Source organism: Cyprinus carpio, chromosome A3 (assembly GCF_018340385.1).
Source record: "Cyprinus carpio isolate SPL01 chromosome A3, ASM1834038v1, whole genome shotgun sequence".
Taxonomy (NCBI): Eukaryota; Metazoa; Chordata; class Actinopteri; order Cypriniformes; family Cyprinidae; genus Cyprinus; species Cyprinus carpio.
The window spans coordinates 11,388,500-11,408,208 of NC_056574.1; the positions used below are offsets into that span (position 1 = coordinate 11,388,500).

General features: G+C 35.5%; 2 protein-coding genes across 4 annotated transcripts; both read left to right on the top strand.

Annotated features, from left to right (window-relative positions):
- The first annotated feature begins 169 nt into the window (after positions 1-169).
- LOC109047443 (phenylalanyl-tRNA synthetase subunit alpha) lies at positions 170-6,890 on the top strand. Its single transcript, XM_042718388.1, has 13 exons — positions 170-367; positions 1,422-1,559; positions 2,020-2,118; positions 2,204-2,322; positions 2,552-2,644; positions 2,767-2,895; positions 4,021-4,136; positions 4,250-4,334; positions 4,995-5,094; positions 5,249-5,417; positions 5,620-5,697; positions 6,410-6,524; positions 6,616-6,890. The coding sequence occupies exons 1-13, from the start codon at positions 221-223 to the stop codon at positions 6,719-6,721; spliced, it is 1,494 nt and encodes a 497-aa protein (XP_042574322.1). The 5' UTR covers positions 170-220; the 3' UTR covers positions 6,722-6,890.
- Positions 6,891-13,117: 6,227 nt separating this feature from the next.
- Positions 13,118-19,510, top strand: LOC109047149 (synaptonemal complex central element protein 2-like). Of its 3 annotated transcripts, none has more exons than XM_042718418.1 (5): positions 13,118-13,328; positions 17,213-17,296; positions 17,374-17,450; positions 17,541-17,748; positions 18,605-19,510. In XM_042718418.1, the coding sequence occupies exons 1-5, from the start codon at positions 13,203-13,205 to the stop codon at positions 18,797-18,799; spliced, it is 690 nt and encodes a 229-aa protein (XP_042574352.1). In that variant the 5' UTR covers positions 13,118-13,202; the 3' UTR covers positions 18,800-19,510. The 3 variants fall into 3 exon arrangements, with proteins under 3 accessions (XP_042574352.1, XP_042574366.1, XP_042574358.1); XM_042718432.1 differs by lacking the exon at positions 13,118-13,328 and adding an exon at positions 13,772-13,920; XM_042718424.1 differs by lacking the exon at positions 13,118-13,328 and adding an exon at positions 16,709-16,862.
- Positions 19,511-19,709: the final 199 nt, after the last annotated feature.

A 19,709-nucleotide genomic window follows, 5' to 3' on the forward strand; every position in this document is an offset into this window, starting at 1 on the left:
TATTATAAGCTTATGGACCCCATGATAACAATAACAACAATGTAAAAAATATATATATATATAGATATATATATATATATATGTTTTGAAGTGTAATAATTAAATACAGAGCCGCTCTTCGTGGTTTACGGTAAAGTATTGTCATGCGCTTTTATTACTGAGCTTACGGTTGACGTGACGTCATATCCGTTTCCCCATCCGAGCGCAAGGCGAGTCCAGCATGGCTGATAACGGGCTTTTGGAATCGGTCTTACGGCTGGTGGAGAAGGTGGACGGCGGCACTGACAGCCAGGATGTGGCCGCGGATCTCGGGGTGGATCATCAGGTGATCGTCGGCGCGGTGAAGAGCCTGCAGGCGCTGGGAGAGGTGAGCAGATCCCGCCGCGCAGTCTGCGGCTCTGACTGATGCAACAGCGGCGCAAACCAGAGCCATTCAATCCGGATCATCTGTGTGTACAACACTCAAACCAGCGGAGCCCCGCATCACAATGAGTCACCTTACAGACCATCACACCCGCTCACATAAACGAAATATACTCTCTATCTATCTATCTATCCGTCTGTCTATCTATCTATCTATCTATCTATCTATCTATCTATCTATCTATCTATCTATCTATCTGTCTGTCTGTCTGTCTATCTATCCGTCTATCCATCCATCCATCTATCTGTCTATCTATCTATCTATCCATCTATCCATCTATCTATCTATCTATCCATCTATCCGTCTATCCATCCATCTATTTATTTATCTATCTATCTATCTATCTATCTATCTATCTATCTATCTATCCATCTATCCGTCTATCCATCCATCTATCCATCTATTTATCTATCTATCTATCTATCCGTCTGTCTATCTATCCGTCTGTCTATCTATCTATCTATCTATCTATCTATCTATCTATCTATCTATCTATCTGTCTGTCTGTCTGTCTATCTATCCGTCTATCCATCCATCCATCTATCTGTCTATCTATCTATCTATCCATCTATCCATCTATCTATATCTATCTATCCATCCTGTCTATCTATCTATCTATCTATCATCTATCGTCTATCTATCTATCTATCTATCTATCTATCCATCTATCCGCTATCCATCCATCTATCCATCTATTTATCTATCTATCTATCTATCTGTCTGTCTATCTATCTATCTATCTATCTATCTATCTATCTATCTATCTATCTATCTATCTATCTATCTATGTCGTATCTTTCTTGTAATCACCCCTAAGCAAGCTGCAGCTCTGTTAAAGGGCCTGTGTTTTGTAGCATATTATTGTACATTGAAGAACATTCCTGTTTTTCTTGACCACTGTTAGTTTCTCTGAGGTTTTAAGTATTAGTATATATGTTGTTTTCATATAAATATGGTATTGTTTCTGTGTCTTAACCTGTTTGAATCCTGTCCTCAGGTGATCTCGGCAGAGCAGAAGTCCTCCAGACACTGGGAGCTGACAGGAGAGGGCCGTGAGATCGCAGAGCAGGGCAGTCATGAGGCCCGGGTGTTCAACGCCATCCCGGACGAGGGTCTGCCACAGAACCAACTCATGGTGAGACTGAGAGAGGAAAGAGCCGTCTGTGGTCTCCTACTGGAGAAAACATCTGTTCTGAATCTCATGAAAACAGAAAGTATTTTCAAATCTAAGTTTATTTGAACTTTTTTAATATTTAAACATTCGCAGCCAGTAGCTTACAATGCAAAAACCTTTTTAGTGTGTTAAAAAGAGTTATTTAAATTTTGTTATTAAATTATATTTGTATATTTATACAGAGAAATGAAATTCATTTTAATTCATTTTATTTGCATAACGGTAGAAAAATTTTAATAAAATGAGATCCAAACACCAGGTTCTCATATTCTATATGTAAAATATAATCCTGTTTTTTTTTTTTTTTTTTTTTGGTTGAAATATAATATTTCTAAGATAACGTGTGAATCGTAGACAGATGCACATACACTGGTATGCATGTTTTGCGTCTGATATCTCATGGTCCTTTTGATTCTTTTAGAAAATGCCGAGCGGGAAGGTTGGTTTCAGCAAAGCCATGTCTAACAAATGGATCCGTCTGGATAAAGCTCACGAGGGAGGACCAAGAGTCTTCAAAACCGTGAGTTACACGCTGCGCAGATAATGAATTAACCGCCAATCTCCCGATGAATGTGTTATTGATGAAGTGTGTTTGTGTGTTTCAGGTGGAAGCTATCGAGGACACAGTAAGGGACAAACTACAGCTGGTGCAGAAGGGACAGTCGGCAAAACTGGAAGACAAAGAAAAGAATGAACTCAAGAAACGTAAACTGCTATCTGAAGTGTAAGAGAGAGTGCAGTGTTATTGGCTTTAACTTGCTGAAGGTCTTCATTTTGATGTATTCGGTGTGTTTGTTTAGTCTGAAAATGATATTTTGGTGTTATTCGGGTTAATATAGGAGGCACTACAACTCAAAAACAATCTCGTGCCAGTGGGAAAACTATATAATGTATTCCTTATTTGTATATTTTATTATAAATATAAATATATATAAATGATTGATTGATTTCAGGACGGTTAAGTCGTACTGGATCACTAAAGGCAGCAGCTTCAGTACCACCATCACCAAACAAGAGACAGAGCTCACTCCGGAGATGATTGCCAGGTGAGACCAATCAGTTTCACAGAGACAAAAAAGGAGGACCTTGACGTATTACACAACTTCGTGTAGCAATGATGCAATTCTGAAACGGACGACTTTTTCATGAGTCTGTTTTTTTCTCTCAGTGGCAGCTGGAAGGAAAAGAAGTTCAAGCCGTATAATTTCGAGGCGATGGGTGTCGCTCCAGACTGCGGTCACCTGCACCCGCTCATGAAGGTCCGGACGCAGTTCAGGCAGATCTTCCTGGAGATGGGGTCAGTCCTTTATCTTTGCAGAACACTCTTCTGCCTCAGCTGATAAACCACCAGTTATCACATAACATAATATTTTGGATTTTTTTTTTTTTTTACACATGCTTGGTCAGTGTTTTTGTTTTCATGCCTTTAACCTAAACATTTGGTTGATAATTATAATAAGACAATATTGTGCTGTTTTTGTGTATTCATGTTCTATGTTCACAGTAGTGCCAGAAACGAACTTCCACTATCCACTATGTGGCTGTATTTGCCTCTTAAAATTGATTTCTCAGAGATTTTTACCTGTGTGGTGACTTTTTAAACCTTATTAGATGTAATAATCATCTTTTATGTCAAATTATTACATAAAATCTGTAAGTTCAGTTCGAATAATCAAATGAAAGACCAATCAAATGAAATAAGTATCAAAAAAAGAAGTGGCATTTAGACGTATTTACACAGACTCTTAAATGTAGCTCAGAAGTGGCTTAAATGTAATTTAAAAATGCTGTGAGATTGTTTTTTATTAAAACCTTTAAAAAAAATAAATGTTCAAATTAATATTTATATATTATATTTAGTAATGTTGTTAAAAAATTAAAATTTGCTTTCAATGTGAAACTAAAACCACCAGTAGGTGGCGGCAAGTCACTGTCTTAATGAGTGAGTGAGTCATTAATTCATTCAAACGATTTGTTCAAACGGCTGATTCATTCCGCCATTGATTCATTCATTAAATTGATTCGTTCAAAAAGCAGATTCACTCAATAATGAAGCAACGCTTTATTGTGCTGCTTTGAGGCACTTCTGCTGTGGTTTCATTTAGAAATGTCCTTTGACAAAATAAAGCAAAAATATAAAATACTGACAATTTTGCGTCTAAAATATAATTCAGAATGTTGATATTAATGTTATTATTTAGTGAACTATTTTATAAAATCAATACAACATTTGCAGTGGTAGAACCATCACAATTTGTAAATAAATATCACTACAATCAGTACAATATTATTACTGTTAAACTGAAGCTAATAGTTAAATCAGTTATGTCTCCATACAAAACATTTCACTCCATAACAGTGTTTTAATCTTAGAACATTACATTACAAGCATGTTCCTAAGTAATAAGTCTCTCATTCACAGATTCACAGAGATGCCCACCAATAACTTCATCGAGAGCTCCTTCTGGAACTTCGACTCTCTGTTCCAGCCCCAGCAGCACCCAGCTAGAGACCAGCACGACACCTTCTTCATCTCGGGTGAGGGATATATCCCCCTCTGTGCTTTCATCGACCTGCTACTCACTCTGCAGGAGTTTGCGCCGCTTACTTTCAAAGCGTAATTTTCAAATAATATTTTGTGTGTTTCACAGACCCAGCCCTTGCTCACGAGTTTCCTCAGGACTATTTGGAGAGAGTGAAGAAGGTTCATTCTGAAGGAGGTTATGGATCTCAGGGGTAAGACAAGACACATATTTTTTTTTTTCAAATAATTATTCAGTATATATATGATATATATATAAATATATATATATATATATATATCAAACATATTCTTTATGCACTTTTTTCATATATGCATCTTTTATTCAGTAAAGTTGCATTAAAATGATCAGGAGTGGCAGTAAATAGTTTTATAATGTTATTTATTATTTCTATTTCAAACATATGCTGTTCTTTTGAACTTTCTATTCATCAAACAATCCTGAAAAAAAATGAATGCATAACAGTTTCCACAAAAATATTAAGTGGCGTAACTGTTATCAGCATTGATAATAATTAATAAATGTTTCTCAAGCAGTGTATTAGCCATCAAATCAGCATTTTAGAATTATTTATGATGGGTTTTGTGATAATGAGTATTGATTAGTTTCTGAAGGATCATCTATTCAGCTTGGCATCACAGGAATAAATTATCTATTAATTTTTTTTAAATATATTACAATAGAAAACAGTTATTTTAAACTGTAATAATATTTCATAATATTACTGTTTGTACTGTATTTTTGATCAAATAAATGCAGCCTTGGTTCTTAAAATCTTATCAATCCCAAACTTTTGAACAATAGTTTATATTTGTAAATCGATGTAATTTTAACATCTTAAATCAATTTTAAGATACAAATATGACTGGAAGATTGAAGAAGCTCAGAAGAACCTCCTGCGAACGCACACCACGGCGGTCAGCGCTCGCATGCTGTATAAACTCGCACAGCAGGTGAACACACACACACACACACACTCAGACACTCACACTCACACACACACACACACACACACACTCACACTCACACACACACTCACACACACACTCACTGCTAGCTTCACTGCTGTTTAGTTCAGATCTCACTCGTCTCTGTGGTATGTTTCAGGAGAAGTTCACACCGGTGAAGTACTTTTCCATCGATAGAGTTTTCCGTAATGAAACTCTGGACGCCACACACTTGGCAGAGTTTCACCAGATCGAGGGAGTGGTGGCCGACTACGGCCTCACGCTGGGAAACCTCATGGGCATCCTGCACCAGTTCTTTACCAAACTAGGTACCACATACATTGCTTTTTAAGAATAAGATATATGAGGGTGGGTGAAAGATTCTCCTTTTTTAAATCAGCATTATCTAATACAGTGAAGGAGGAACCCTGAATGTTCATTATGTTTTTAATAAACATGGTAAATTACTCAGTGTTGGACTTCCCATCCCTAACTTCTTTGATCATGATGATTGATGATGTTTTATTTCAGGAATCACAAAATTGCGCTTCAAGCCTGCGTACAACCCCTACACCGAGCCAAGTATGGAGGTCTTCAGCTATCATGAAGGTAAAACTCTCCTTATGAAGTTATACCTGTATGTACTGTGCAACGTTTATATTGATTTTGTATTTTACACACAGATGTGCAAAATTGATCATGTGCACAGATGGATAAATCATTAATTATAAACACTACAATATGCCATAAAAAATAAGAATTGTCCATTTTGATTTCATGGTGACTAAAGAATTGGATGAAAAATTGTGTCATATTTATCAGATTTATTTGCCATTATCTTTTTTGTTTTGTTTTTTTGCTCTGATAGTTTGTAACTCACAGCAGAAATAATAAAAATTGATCTAAAACGTTAACACGGTCGACAAAAAAATTCTTCATAGCCTTGCTATTTCAACATTAAATACACAAAATACTTTTCAGATTCAAATCAAAGTTGTCATTTTTTGATTCCCCTCATAGCTGGTTGGTTTGTTTCCTGGTTTCTAATTCTTCAATGAAGACTTTTCTAAAAATCTCTATTGGAAAAAATGAATAGGAAGAATATGGTGTTTGTGTCCTCCTGGGAAATTCTTATTTATGATCTGTGAAGATACGATGTACCTTTTCTACAAATAATTCAGCAAGAAACTTGAACTAAGCTTCTACAAAATGAATTAAAAAATGCTTTTCCGGAAACAAGGGTGCTGGAAAAGCTTTCTGATGCACTCTGTCTGAGCCAGTGTAGCATCATAACCCTTCCGTCTGGCTGAATCTGTCTCAGGTCTGAAGAAGTGGGTGGAGGTGGGTAACTCTGGGGTCTTCAGGCCTGAAATGCTGCTGCCCATGGGTTTGCCTGAGGGGGTGTCAGTCATCGCCTGGGGTCTGTCCTTGGAAAGGTACGTCGACACGCACACATGAAAAAGCATCGGGTGCATATTAAATCTCAGAGTTTTTGACTGTTTCTGTTTTCTTTTGACCCATCTTCAGACCCACCATGATCAAGTACGGAATCAACAACATCCGAGAGCTCGTGGGCCACAAAGTGAACCTCCAGATGGTGTACGACAGCCCAATATGTCGACTTGACTCTTAAATGACCATCACAAGGCTCAGCGTATGGATTCATATGTGCTCTCATGACTCGTCTGCATTTTTATTGTCTATTTAAGCCATAACACACCCTGAACTACACTTTGCTGCTTGGCATTAGTCACGAGGGCCGTGTTGAACAGGCTGACGTCAAAGAGGAAGCAAAGAGTCACGTCTTTGCATGAACTAGCTTTTGTTGATTGGGATTAGTAGAGTGGGGTCTTTGCATAATTTCACTCACCACTGCCTGTTTTAACATTATATATATATATATATATATTATATATATAGATATATATATATATATATATCTATATTATACATATATGACATATATATATCCATGTATATGTGTATATATATATATATAGCCACCCAGTTTGTTCTCATATGTATATGTATATAATGCATATGGAAACTATGTATATGAATGTCCTCATATATTGTAGAAATATATATGTATATTCAATTATATGTAATGTATATATATGTATATGTATATTCAAATCTATATGTATATGTATTGGACTTACTTAATGTATAATATAATATTTATTGTATATGTATATGTATATGTATATGTACATACATATATATATATATATATATAATATATATATATATATATGTGATTAAACCACGGTATAACAATCTGGATTTATTGCATTTTCCATGGCATGCATTACCAGCCACCCCAGTTTTCAAGCACAAATTGTAGAAAAAATGTTTCAAATCTTCTTACTTAATGGTTAGATTTAGTGTTGATTTATTGAAGTCCTCAAATTGTAGAAATGTTCAATTAAAAATGTTTCAAATCTCCAGTTGGACTTACTTAATGGTTGTTTATTAAGTGTATGTGATTAAACCACGGTGCTCTGGCTGAGCATTTTCCATGGATATAACAAGTATCACATTGAATTAAAATGTGGAAATTTAAATTAGATTGAAATAGAATAAAACATTTTAATTGTTTATATTTATATAAAAAAACTTCTTTTTTTTTTTTTTACAGCGTACACTCACCTTCATTGTGCATGTGTATTATAGTAAATGCAGTGCTCGAGAGGTCTGGATAAGGCTCTTGAGTAATTTGTGTAAATCCAGTGAAGGAGGCTAAGCTTCTTCTAGTGTAAATGGGAGAAGCCGTTTGATCTTATTGTTTCTATGTTTGGCCACAGAGTGCAATGTAGCGTCTTAACCAGGATTTTTTTACTGTGCAATTTTTCAGTCCATGCTGAAAGCAAAAATGCATGAGATGTTTAATGTGTAGCTATAGGGAGCAGGGACCAATGAGGTTTCACGGCGTCCTGTGGGCGTGGCTACGCAAGGCAACACAACGTGGTTCTCAAACTTTTTGAATCAAAGCTCCCCTATTGTTACAATTTTCAAAGATATTTCTTCCAGACAAAACAGCTCATTTATTTATTTTTTTATTTTATAGCTGTGTTGATATATTAAATAAATTTCATGAATGGTATGTTCTTTATAATTATTTAAATATATTAATATTAATTAATTACATTTAAATAATTTAAAGTTTGCTGAGGCCCCTCGAGTCAAATTGGACTGATGTTTCTGCCATCAGTCGACATCCTTTTTCTCTCCTTTTGATGTTCTCAGTCTTTTCTAAGTAATATTACTTCCTGTTGGCATTGATTCTGTTTTCGCTGAAACTGACGTAAATGTTAAGCAGTATGTTTGTATCTCTGGGGGACATTTGTACGTTGATGCCAAGTTCCATGAACAAACTAAATGAGATTAGTGGCACTAATTCCACTCCAGCAAAACTCACGGTTGGAAATGAGTTAAAGCTGCTTCAAATTGCTAACATTTCTTATCTTCAATGTTGAAAACAGTTGTCTTGCTTAATATTATTGCTGAATATAAGTAGTAATTTAAAACAAGTACTGACCCCAAACTTCTGAACAGTAGTGTATTTAATTTTTTTTTTTTTATTGAATTGGACATTTGGATTTGATTGCAGGCTTTGTAATCTCTTGATTTCTCAGCATCTTGTGTAGTCGGCACACATAAGATTACATAAGATTACATAAAAGCACATGTAGAGAGGATATGAGTTGAATCTTAAGATTGGATTGTCAGGCCCTGAATCTGGGACAGAAGCATGTCGATGAAGTTTAGACGAGACACATTTACCATCAAAAAAACAATTTAGATGATTTGAACACAATCCTGATTTGAGAGGGCCGTCAGCAGCGCATGGTAAATCTGCTGGCCCCGCTGATCGCCCTTTCAGGGAGGAGAGGTCGAGGGAATCCTCTGTGACAGTGAAGGATTACATCTCGTTTACTTGCGTAAATGTCGCAACATCTTAAGTGGCCGGGTCAAAAGTAATCCCCTATCGTTTAGAAATAACCTGTCTGAGAACAGCCCTATTTTAGCCAATGCTTAACTCACTACCTGTATGGCTGTCTGATTTTAACATCAGAAATTCACTGTTATACGCAAGACGTGGTATTTTCATTTTTTGCAGTATTTGTGTTTTCACTCTTATTCCTGTAGACACAATACAATTGATTTATACATGGTTACTGAACTTACTTTTCCAAGAACAACTTAAGGGTTAGCACAGTTCTTTATTAACAGCATTAATTAATGCTTGTCAACCAACATGGACTGTAAAAGGTTTGCAAAAAAACATTGCATTATAAATATACGAGGACGTTCACACAACACACGTTCTTGTGTTGCAAAAAAAAATCTAGTTGGAGTATTACAGGTACATTCATAATGTGAAAAAAAAAAATGAAAATATTCATACCATAGTGCATGTTTGCTAAAACAAAGCCTAAATTGTTGCGTAACTGGCTAGCAACAGCAAGGTCACAGGTTCGTGTCCCAGGGAATGCAAGAGCTAAACTTTGCAAAATGTTGGTCCTTCAGAAGCAGGATTGGGCGCCCTTAAATTACGAGGTAATTTCACCTATTGTCAACCAGCTTTGTATTATTATATTTGCAGTAGTATAAGTAAATAAACAATGTGGATTATTTTCGTATCTACACCTTAATTGTCAGCAAAAGTCCACCAAATCAGACGGACTTTTGACAGCCCCGGGGCTTTTGTGAAAACTACAAATTGCATTTTATATCCCCACTCATGGATAGTTTGATTGAACCCAGTGCATTATGGGTATACTTCAATTAAAACTCCATATTGCCAGTGGCGAATTACCCCTGTGTTAGTGGAATAGGAAAGCCTTTCTAAGTCAGAACAGGTTTATGTGCTGTTGAATATCATGCCCTGATTCGTGCACAATAAGTCCAGGAATATCTCATAAGAATGTAAAACCAACATTTAAAATTGATTCAACAATGCAAGAACATGTCTTGTGTGGACAACCCCATGTGGTCTCCAAAATGCAAATGAACAAAAACAAATCTTTAAATGTTTTAGTGCATCCTTAGCATGGTGAATCTTAAGATTCAATGTCATCTAGATCCAGCAATTTCAATCATCCAACAAACTAATATAGATCCAGCAATTTCAATCATCCAACAAACTTCTCGACCCTTTCAGGGGCATTTGGTGAGTTGCTTTCAGGGTTGTGTTTTTTTTGGGTTTATTTTGATTTTGGTTTCTTTTTTTTTTTCGTTCCTTTTTTTTTTTGTTTCCGATATTCTTGTGTTTCCAAGAAAATCATAATACCAACTGAATATTTTTTCTTCTGAGCTCCTTTCAAATTAATCCTCTTCTTGTGTTTATAATGAGTTCAACACTGCTCATAACTGAGCTCATCGACACACAGGAAAAATCCTCGAGCATTTCCATACACAACAGGAAAAAGTAATATGACTAGAGAAGTCAGTAATTTGTATTTCCAAAGTGAGATTTTTAGAATGAATTTCTCCAAAGACGCCGTGGTTATAGGTTTGATTCCAATGGTAATGGTAAAATGTATATATGCACTGGAAGTCGCTTTGAATGAAATGCATGAATGTAAATGTTATCAGATTCATAATATAAGTTAGCACAGGATAGTCAGTTTTAGTCAGATCTGCATGAAAAGAACATGCACAAAGACTTTTGTCCTCGAATGTTCCTGTTTTCTGTGGACTTGACCAATCCTATACTCATATAAAGTGGCAAAGCTTCACCCTCTCACCTTCCATTCTTTCTCAGACGTCGCGTGGGATAGTGGATGTGGGCCCGGGACTGTTGGGCACTGAGGGGCTGTTGTTGGAGCTGGATGTGGGGAAAAAGGAGGGGATGTAGGGGATGGCAGCCAGCAGCAGAGGGCTCATCTGGGGGCTGTCGTCCGAAGGTAAGGGGATCACCACATCATCCTGGTCCCACACGTGAAAGGCATTGGAATGGGACAGAGTCAGAGCCGCGGGCAGACGGGTGGGTCTGATGCTCGAAATGTCGTCTTTTTCTGCATCGTCTTCATTAGGGCCAAGCACACAGTCTACCATGAGACGCAAGGAAAAGACAAAACAAATATTTTAAGGTAAAAAAATTTCATCAGGAGTGTAAAATGTATTTTTTTTTTTTTTTTTTTTTTTTTAAGTTTTACTGTATTAAAATGCAAAAATATCCAGTCAAAACTATACCTGAATGAAAGATTCTATTTAAAAGTAACAGTAACGTCTTTTTTCTCTTTGCTTTAGAAATTAAAATAGAGACGACTGTTAAGTGGAGTCAAGAGTTTCTTTTTAATGTTATACACATTGCACAAAGTAACTTATTTATTCACTTTTTTTCTATACGTGAACCTGGAGTAGCACGGGTATATTTGTAGCAATAGCCATAAATACACTGTATGGGTCAAAATGATAGATTTTTCTTGTATGCCAAAAATCATTAGGATATTAAGTAAAGATCATGTTCAAGAAGATATTTTGTAAATTTCCTAACGTAAATATATCAAAACTTAATTCTTGATTAGTAATATGCATTGCAAAGGACTTCATTTGGATGACTTTAAAGGCAGTTTTCTCAATATTTAGATTTATTTTGCACCCCACAGGTTCCAGATTTTCAAATAGTTGTATCTCGGCCAAATATTGTCTGATCCTAACAAACCATACATCAATAGAAAGCTTATTTATTCAGCTTTCAGATGTATAAATCTGTGGTCACATATGTCCTGGCTTGGAGGATCCATGCTGAATCTTAATAATCTTTATGCTGAAACCAATATCCTGCAAACTGTTAGAAGAGAAATTCTGAGGCATTTCTTCACACAAGCAAAGCAAATGATGATAGTTGTGGCCATTTACAACAACTTACACTGAAAGGGATTTAATTGGCTTAAATGGACTATCATTCAAATGTTTTAGGTCAGTATTTTTATTCATTCATTTGTTTGTTTGAAAGGAATTAATACTTTAATTCGGTACGAATGCATTAAATCTATCGTTCTAAAGAGTGTCATTTATAATACCACAAAACATTTCTAAATGGTGTTCTTTTGAGCTTTCTATTAATCAAGAAATCTTTCCAGATATTTTAAGCAGCACAACTGTTTTCAACATTCAAATTATGTGACACTGAAGACAGCAATGAATTACATGTACAAATATATTTAAATATATGAAATTAAAAAATTGTATATAATAAAATATGATTTTCAATTGCAATCATATATTTTATAATATTAGTGTTTTACTGTATTAAAAAATCTTACTGACCCCAAACTTTTGAAAACTTCTGCAACAAAAACATTGTATAGACTCCTTCAAAAACATACTATGGAAATAGCATGGTACAGGGATGGTATTGGAGAGTAATACCATGGCACTTTAAAAGATACCATAGTATTTTCTCATTATCCAGAAACACTTCAGAGAATGCCAAAGCTTTCCCATTCTTCAGAATAAACTGGAAAAGGTTTTGAGCAGCTAACAGGTTAACCACAAGTATAGGCTGCTCTCAGTTTTTGAGATCTTACCCACGACATCATTAGCGAGGTCTTTGATCAGATGTCCCACGATGGCATAGGCGACTGCAACAATCACCAGCGCGGCCATTAACAGGTACAAAACCCCCTTTGGTAAGGGAATGAGGTCGCGGGTCACCGGCTTGTAGTCTTTGAACATCGGGTCCTCGTTTGAAAAGGAGTATTGAAAAGCATGCCCAGTCTTATCCGTAAAGTTCAAACTCGTTACGTTGAGAGAATTCATTACCAGCCTTGTTTTTTTCGCCAAACAATCCGTCCAAAAATATCGATTATGTTGATGTTTCTTTCACGAATTTTAAGTGTTGCATTGATTTTCTGATTAAAAGCTCTTCGCTGTATAATAATCTGGAAAAGTGAGATAATTTGAGCACTTAATATCCAAGATCATTCAGTATCCAAATGAGTTTAATTTAGTCACAATAAATATTAGACCTTGTGTCCTCGTCTTCATTGTTGAAGGTGAGTTTTTATCTATTTATTCTTCAGTGCCTGTAGATTCTCTCTTTTGAGAGCGTGCTGAACTCGTCTTCACACAAGCCCAGGGTTCACAGGCGCGTGTTGCGCATGCGCGTCCGCGCGCTGTCCGTGGTGCTAAAGCCTCTCACTGCCGAGCGACTCTCGTTATCAATCAGCCCTGAGTACATTTCCAAGACCGCCCACTTTCCGCCCGGTTTGAGTCACTGGATAGAGGTAGATGATTTCCTTTCACCTCGCCAACAAAAAGAAGATAATGCCGCCGCTGGCAGCGTCCCAAGTCCTCTAATTCGCTTAATTAAGTCGGGGATTCCGCGAACAGGGCGATCCCTCCGAAAAGACCTGTTTTCTCTTCGACTCTTGTTAATTCCAGTTTATCAGACTAATCTTGGCTTTGTTTTGTGCGAAAATAAATCATTGTGCGTGACAAACAGCCCAGTCCGACACTCATAGTCAGAGATAATTCAGTTTCAAATTATTTATATGACGCAAATTTTCACAAAGCTGTTCCGAAACAGAAAAAATAAATAAATCTAACGTGAACCAAATTTTTAGCGACGTGAAAATATTATTATTATTTTTTTTTTAAATTAAAGTATCTGTTATTAAGTTCATGATAATCTATAAAAAGTGATAAACAGGAGCGATAAAAACGTCAGTGTTTCGTTGCTATGGTTACCACTTCAGGCGAACCCGCCTTCTGTTTAGCGAATTTTTTAGCAGATAAAAATAATAAATTTGACTACTAAACGATTCTATTTTGGAGAAGATTTCGAACTTTACTGCTCGTGAAGATCAAGTAGAGTAGGTAAGACACACAAAACCTTTTTTTTTCTTTTTCTTTAGTACTGTCATGACTTTCATACTGAAGCATAAGTAGCATTTCATATTGATAAAGCATTTCATATTTATTTAACATTTCATATTGATAAAGCACCACTTGTATGACATAAGTGGTGCTATTCTTGTAATACAGATTTACAGGATGATAGTCAATTGCTAGTGGACATAATACATTGCTTAAACTGGAAACTTGTCATGAATGTTTACAATAAATATTTGTAGTAAACAAAATATGTAAATGTTTACAGTTAAAAAAAAACAGAAAACTGAACTGTTTTGTTCTTCATGAAAACTTTTAGTTTGACCTTTATTTGGATGCTTATTAGACTTGATGGAGTCTTTGGTTGTAAATAGTCTGGATGACAATGAAGATTATAGACTTTCCTTTTGTCTGTCACACTTCATTTAGAGCTTTTAAAGCACTAGTTTTATGTTGAAGATTTTCAAAGCACATTGCCACAGAGTAACATGAAAGTAAAGTGGGCTCACTGATACACACTTTTCAGAGTAAATTCAGGATGAGGGGGCATTGGAAAATTCATTTGAAAGATGAAAGTTCTGTCAGGATATTGTCAAATAAATTTTAAGCTACAGCTAAGCAGCATTCGTCTTACATAACCATTTGAGCTTGTGCAGGTCAGGATTTGTTGATTTCATAATGGCCCTCTTCAAAATCAGCATAGCCTGACAGAAGACCGTGAGCCTGTGTTAGTTATTTTGTTGGACTACATGAAAAGCTTTTTATCTCCTCTGCGTATTTCCTGATGGATTTCCAGCTCTCAGACCCCTGCAATAAGAATCATAAGAATAATTGCGCAAGAGTACTTATGGGAGATGAACAAAGATTTTTTGAGTATCATATTTGATACATCATGTTTTAATGGCTCGTATGGGAATATGGAGCTCATACTTGAGGGGGGAACTCCTCAGTTTTATTCAGAGGCCCAAACTGAGCAAATATGCAATTTAGTGCAGTTGCTGATATTTATATGAGCAAATATAAATATCAATATCAGGAAATTCTTAAGAAAAATCTCAGGGCCATTGCATGCACTGCAACTGTTTATTACGTGGACTTATTTTACGTGACTATGTGGGAGGTGGTTCTTGACTCTGGGGCAAGTTGTCACACATTTCATTTGGGTAGGTTTGTTTTTGAAATGTCTATTTACTTCTAATTATTATTATTATTATTTTTTTTAATACACATTATCTTAAAATTTTGACTATTTGACTAGCCCCAGACTCTCCTTCTTGGGAACTGTGCCTGGTTTGAGGTGAACAAAAGTTAAGCAGTCATGATATTTAGTGCAAGACACTGATGAATATGATCTTTCTGTGATAACGTGTCAGCACATGGGTTAATATCAGATATTGTCTCTCTAAACATCAGTAGATTGACATCACGCCTTCACAACATCCTGTTCTCTTCTTTGTGTCCCTCGCTGTTTTCTATTTTAGGATGAGCTTTTAAATTAAATCTGGCACCTGGTTTGACTTTGAACATTTGTCCACCTATTTTTTTCGTCCCTGCTAGAAGTCAGTGTTCTGGAAATGTTCTGAATTATGTGGTTTTGCACTTTTCTTTCTTTCTTTTTTTTTAATACAAGGGTCATTTAACATCTCAAAAACAACCAAACGCACCAGAGTAAAATAGGTATGTGGCATATTTAGTGGTGTATATAAACGAGAAAACCTTTTAGCCTTTAATTAGAACCTTCAGAAATGGTTAAATATTGCCATGCATAAATTTTATGGTGAAACTTTAAAACAAGGTCTCCTTTCATCATGCATTCGAACTAACATGTACGAACAATGAACATTTGTATTTTTATTAACTAACATTTAAGGAATAGTTCACCCGAAAATGAAAAATTGCTGAAAGTGTTAGAATGAGACTTCAAACAACTGATAAAAAATATCATAATAATCCTCAAGTTATTTACTCCAGTCCATCAATCAATCCATAATAACGCTTCCTCTTATAATAATATTGTCCTCTCACATCAAAGTCCACCAACATATATTTGTTTAGATCTGTTTTGGATTGTTTTGATTGTAAACGAAAACATGATCTGTGCATATTTGTCTTCTGATTCAGACGACAACTTTTTCACAGAAGAAAGCAATATCACTCTTATGACTCTAATATGACTCTTAGATGAAAGCGATGGTTTGAAGTTAAGAGACTTGATGGATTTGTTACTAAATACTGTAAAATATATTGTTAGTGTCAACTAATCATTAAATAATATTTTTTGTAAGTTGAAAAATGTTTGTACTTTGCTCCTGTTTGTCCCAGCGGGCTCAGCAGCAGCAGGAGGGATTATCTGTGTCCTCTGACATTCATTCATCTCATTATAACAGTCCATTATGTTCTGAGCCAGTGAGGCCAGGCCCAAATGTATTTCCATTTACGGATTAATAGTTGCTCCTGAGTTGATGACCTGAGACAGTAGTGCAAATTATGAAGTTAGGTCTCTCTATAAAACTCACTGTTGTTTGATTGTAAACTGAAGGAGGATTTAAAAAAAAAAAAAAAAAAAAACCCGTTGGTCTTACTGGTCTTATACAAAAATGCCATGGCTTACTGGACATAGGCCTACACACATATAGCCTACATAGAAATTTTATTAGTTCTCTTATTAATACTTATTTATTCAGAAATAAGTTACTCTGAAAATGGCCTATAAAAAAAGTTTTAAAAAATTGTAAATCTCGATATGTAAATAATATCACAGGGCGCGTGCACGTCACGTGCATCATTGCGCGCTGTGGATTTTTCGTAAATTGTAAACAACTCCGCTAAAAAAACTAGCAAAATTACCACCCATTTGTTACTTTGTTACTATTACGGTTCAGAAAAAGCACACAGACACATTACTCGACGGTGACACATTGAAGAGAGTAAGTTTAAGTCGTTCAGATTTGCAAAGCAACGAGCTAGTTACAATATGAGAATTTAACATGCTAATATGAACGCGAAGCTTAAACCTGTATGTCAAGTTTGAGCTGATTTTATGTGAAATTATACGTTATTACGTACCGTATGAATTACATGTACGATAATCGTATCATGGTATCCTTTGACCTACTTTGGTGTTAAAAATATCGTGAAATAAGCGCAATATGTTACTATAACTAGGTTTTTTTACAATGACGCAGGTTAATTACCATGTTAATGTGTGTATATATATGTACTGTACAGAGCATCTGTCATGTTAATATGCTCATATGTGTCATATATTATGTTTTAAGCCATGGCTCAGAACTTCTTTGGAAATTCAGGCTCTATGACATTGCAGTCAACACCCAAATCTGGCCATCACCATTCTTCAAAGGTACATATGATTTTATACTTGGTGGTCAAATGTCTGATAATAGTATTGCTGCTAAAGTGAATTTCTTTTCGATGCAGATGCCAGATGATGGATTTAACTCAACAGGCGAAACTCTGTCATTTGTTACCCTGAATGACAGCAATGAGCAGCAAAGGTGAGCCAGAAATAGAAAACTTATTCTTGCCTTTTAACTGTTGTGTGAAAATGTTTTCACACATTTTGTCGATTTCTCACTCAATAACAGTGAGGACTCGGGTATCAGTGTTTCAAAAACCTCGACTAGAAGTTCGCTGGGCGACAGTACTATGGAAGATGCGGCAGTATTATCTCCCCCAAATTCACAAATAGATGAGATTGGAAAGAAAGCACAGGACCTTATTGAGAGAATCAATGAGAGACGGGCCATGGACCAACATGTGATGAACAGCTTTGAGGAAAAGCTCATTAAAAAGGTACTAAAAAGTTTCAAAGAAATAAAGACAGAAGAAACTTAAGTGCTTGACTGATGTGTATTAAGTAGTCAATGTAGTTGGCTGAAATAATACAAGCATAGCATCAGAATATCTGTATATCATAAAACATGCAGTGCTTAAAAATGAAACAGGATTTGGCATTTAGTTAAGCCAAGCAGGTACATGTGGATTTACTCAAAATATCAGCCAATATTACTACTGTTTTCACTGTTTTTATTATAATCGTTTATTATTTTCAAAGAGAATAAAAATATTTTTATTTATTATTATTATTATTATTATTCTCAAAAAAAAATTCTGTGCAATCTGATGTATGCCTGAATATTCATTATGTTGATTAATATTTTTTTTAAGAAGTTGTACACACTTCCAGGTTCTCAAACCTGTGAAGTGTGGTCTTGGGGTTAACTTGGTTTTATCTTTTTTTTTTTTGAGGGAACTTTGGATCCAAATGGTTTCCACGGGAGCGAAGAGTTTTTTTCTGTTTTCATTGCATATATGCATAAAAAGTCAGTGATTGTTAATAAATAATCATGTAGCATGGCTCAGCAACAACTGGCCTAATATAGAAAACTTTCCTATATATTTTAATGCAAACACTGTACATTTAGACATTTAAAGGAATAGTTCACCCAAATTGGACATTTGCTGAAAATGTACTGTCCCTCAGACCATCCAAGATGTAGATGGGTTTATTCATCAGAACAGATTTGGAGAAATGTAGCATTACATCACTCAATGAATCCTCTGCAGTGAATGGGTGCCGTCAGAATGAGAGTCCAAACAGCTGATATTTACAGTTTTGGGTGATCTATTGTTGTTTGTATCTGTGCAGGTGAGTGAGATGTGTCAGCAGGTGAAGGAGCAGATGTTTGAGTATTATGAGCAGCACAGTCAGGGCATGGAGGCCAGCATCACTGAGCTGTCGGAGGTGCTGGAGAGAAGCAGTCAGCTGAGTATGGAGCTACAGGGAGCCAGTCAAACCCTGGCCGCCATCAATAAAGGCCTGCAGCACAGCACAGAGCACTAGATACACAACCAAACTAATCACACTGCAACTTAACATGAGACGGAGTACTATTATATGATTTGTATGTTACTTTAAAGTAATTTAACTTAAAGGAACTGTTTTAAAATGTAAACTTTTTTTTTTTAATACCATAGTATGTTAAAGAAAGTTCAAATGCACATTAATATGCTCATTTGATTTGTATTTGCATGTCTTGAAAGTAATGTCTGTTTCTTTAAAATTAATTTTTGATGGATTACATGGTTTGCCTAAATGTCTCTTACTATCATTTCTTCTAAACCCCTGCAAATGTGGTTTGGGTAACCGATTATTTGTGTTTCAATAACTAAGGTTTGAGCTTTGTAGGATTAAGGTTTTTCCCCACAGCATTAGTTATTGAAAACTCATTTAATCTGCTGCCAATTCTCTTTATGGCTTTCTCAGTACAAATGAGCTGCTCTAAACAGATACAGATAGCAAGATACAACACTATTATAAAATGAGGATTTGATAACAGACCTTAGAGCCCCTCAGTACAATCTGCACAATGAAAACCAATGTGGAAACACTATAATATTTCAACTTTTATTCAACTGCAGTAAATTTTGTTTTACACTTCACTGAGATCTTTCTATAATACATCAATGTACAAACAATAACATGCACTTTTCATCTCAGCGATCCTTGGTGCATTTCTTTACAAATCTACTTAAAAAAACCTGCAGTCAGACCCTCATTCAGAGTGTTGTGATCTAGTGAGAACATAGAAAAATAGATCTCTGACAAAGACTACATAAAGTACAGACAATGAAAATGACATACTTGGTAAAGTACAGACAATGAAAATGACATACATTAATTAAAATACTGCTAGCATATGTTTTTCACCTTTACACTTAAACATCAGATTCAGAAATTATTTTAATGAAAT

What these genes read in the sequence shown, in the direction of transcription:
- LOC109047443 (XM_042718388.1), top strand. Translation starts at nt 221, where the DNA reads ATGGCTGATAACGGGCTTTTGGAATCGGTCTTACGGCTGGTGGAGAAG. An exon ending in GACCAAGAGTCTTCAAAACC is followed by an intron (nt 2,119 to 2,203) that starts GTGAGTTACACG and finishes TGTGTGTTTCAG; the next exon opens with GTGGAAGCTATCGAGGACAC. An exon ending in CGTAAACTGCTATCTGAAGT is followed by an intron (nt 2,323 to 2,551) that starts GTAAGAGAGAGT and finishes GATTGATTTCAG; the next exon opens with GACGGTTAAGTCGTACTGGA.
- LOC109047149 (XM_042718418.1), top strand. Translation starts at nt 13,203, where the DNA reads ATGCGCGTCCGCGCGCTGTCCGTGGTGCTAAAGCCTCTCACTGCCGAG. An exon ending in GTTTGAGTCACTGGATAGAG is followed by an intron (nt 13,329 to 17,212) that starts GTAGATGATTTC and finishes ATTATGTTTTAA; the next exon opens with GCCATGGCTCAGAACTTCTT. An exon ending in GCCATCACCATTCTTCAAAG is followed by an intron (nt 17,297 to 17,373) that starts GTACATATGATT and finishes TTTTCGATGCAG; the next exon opens with ATGCCAGATGATGGATTTAA.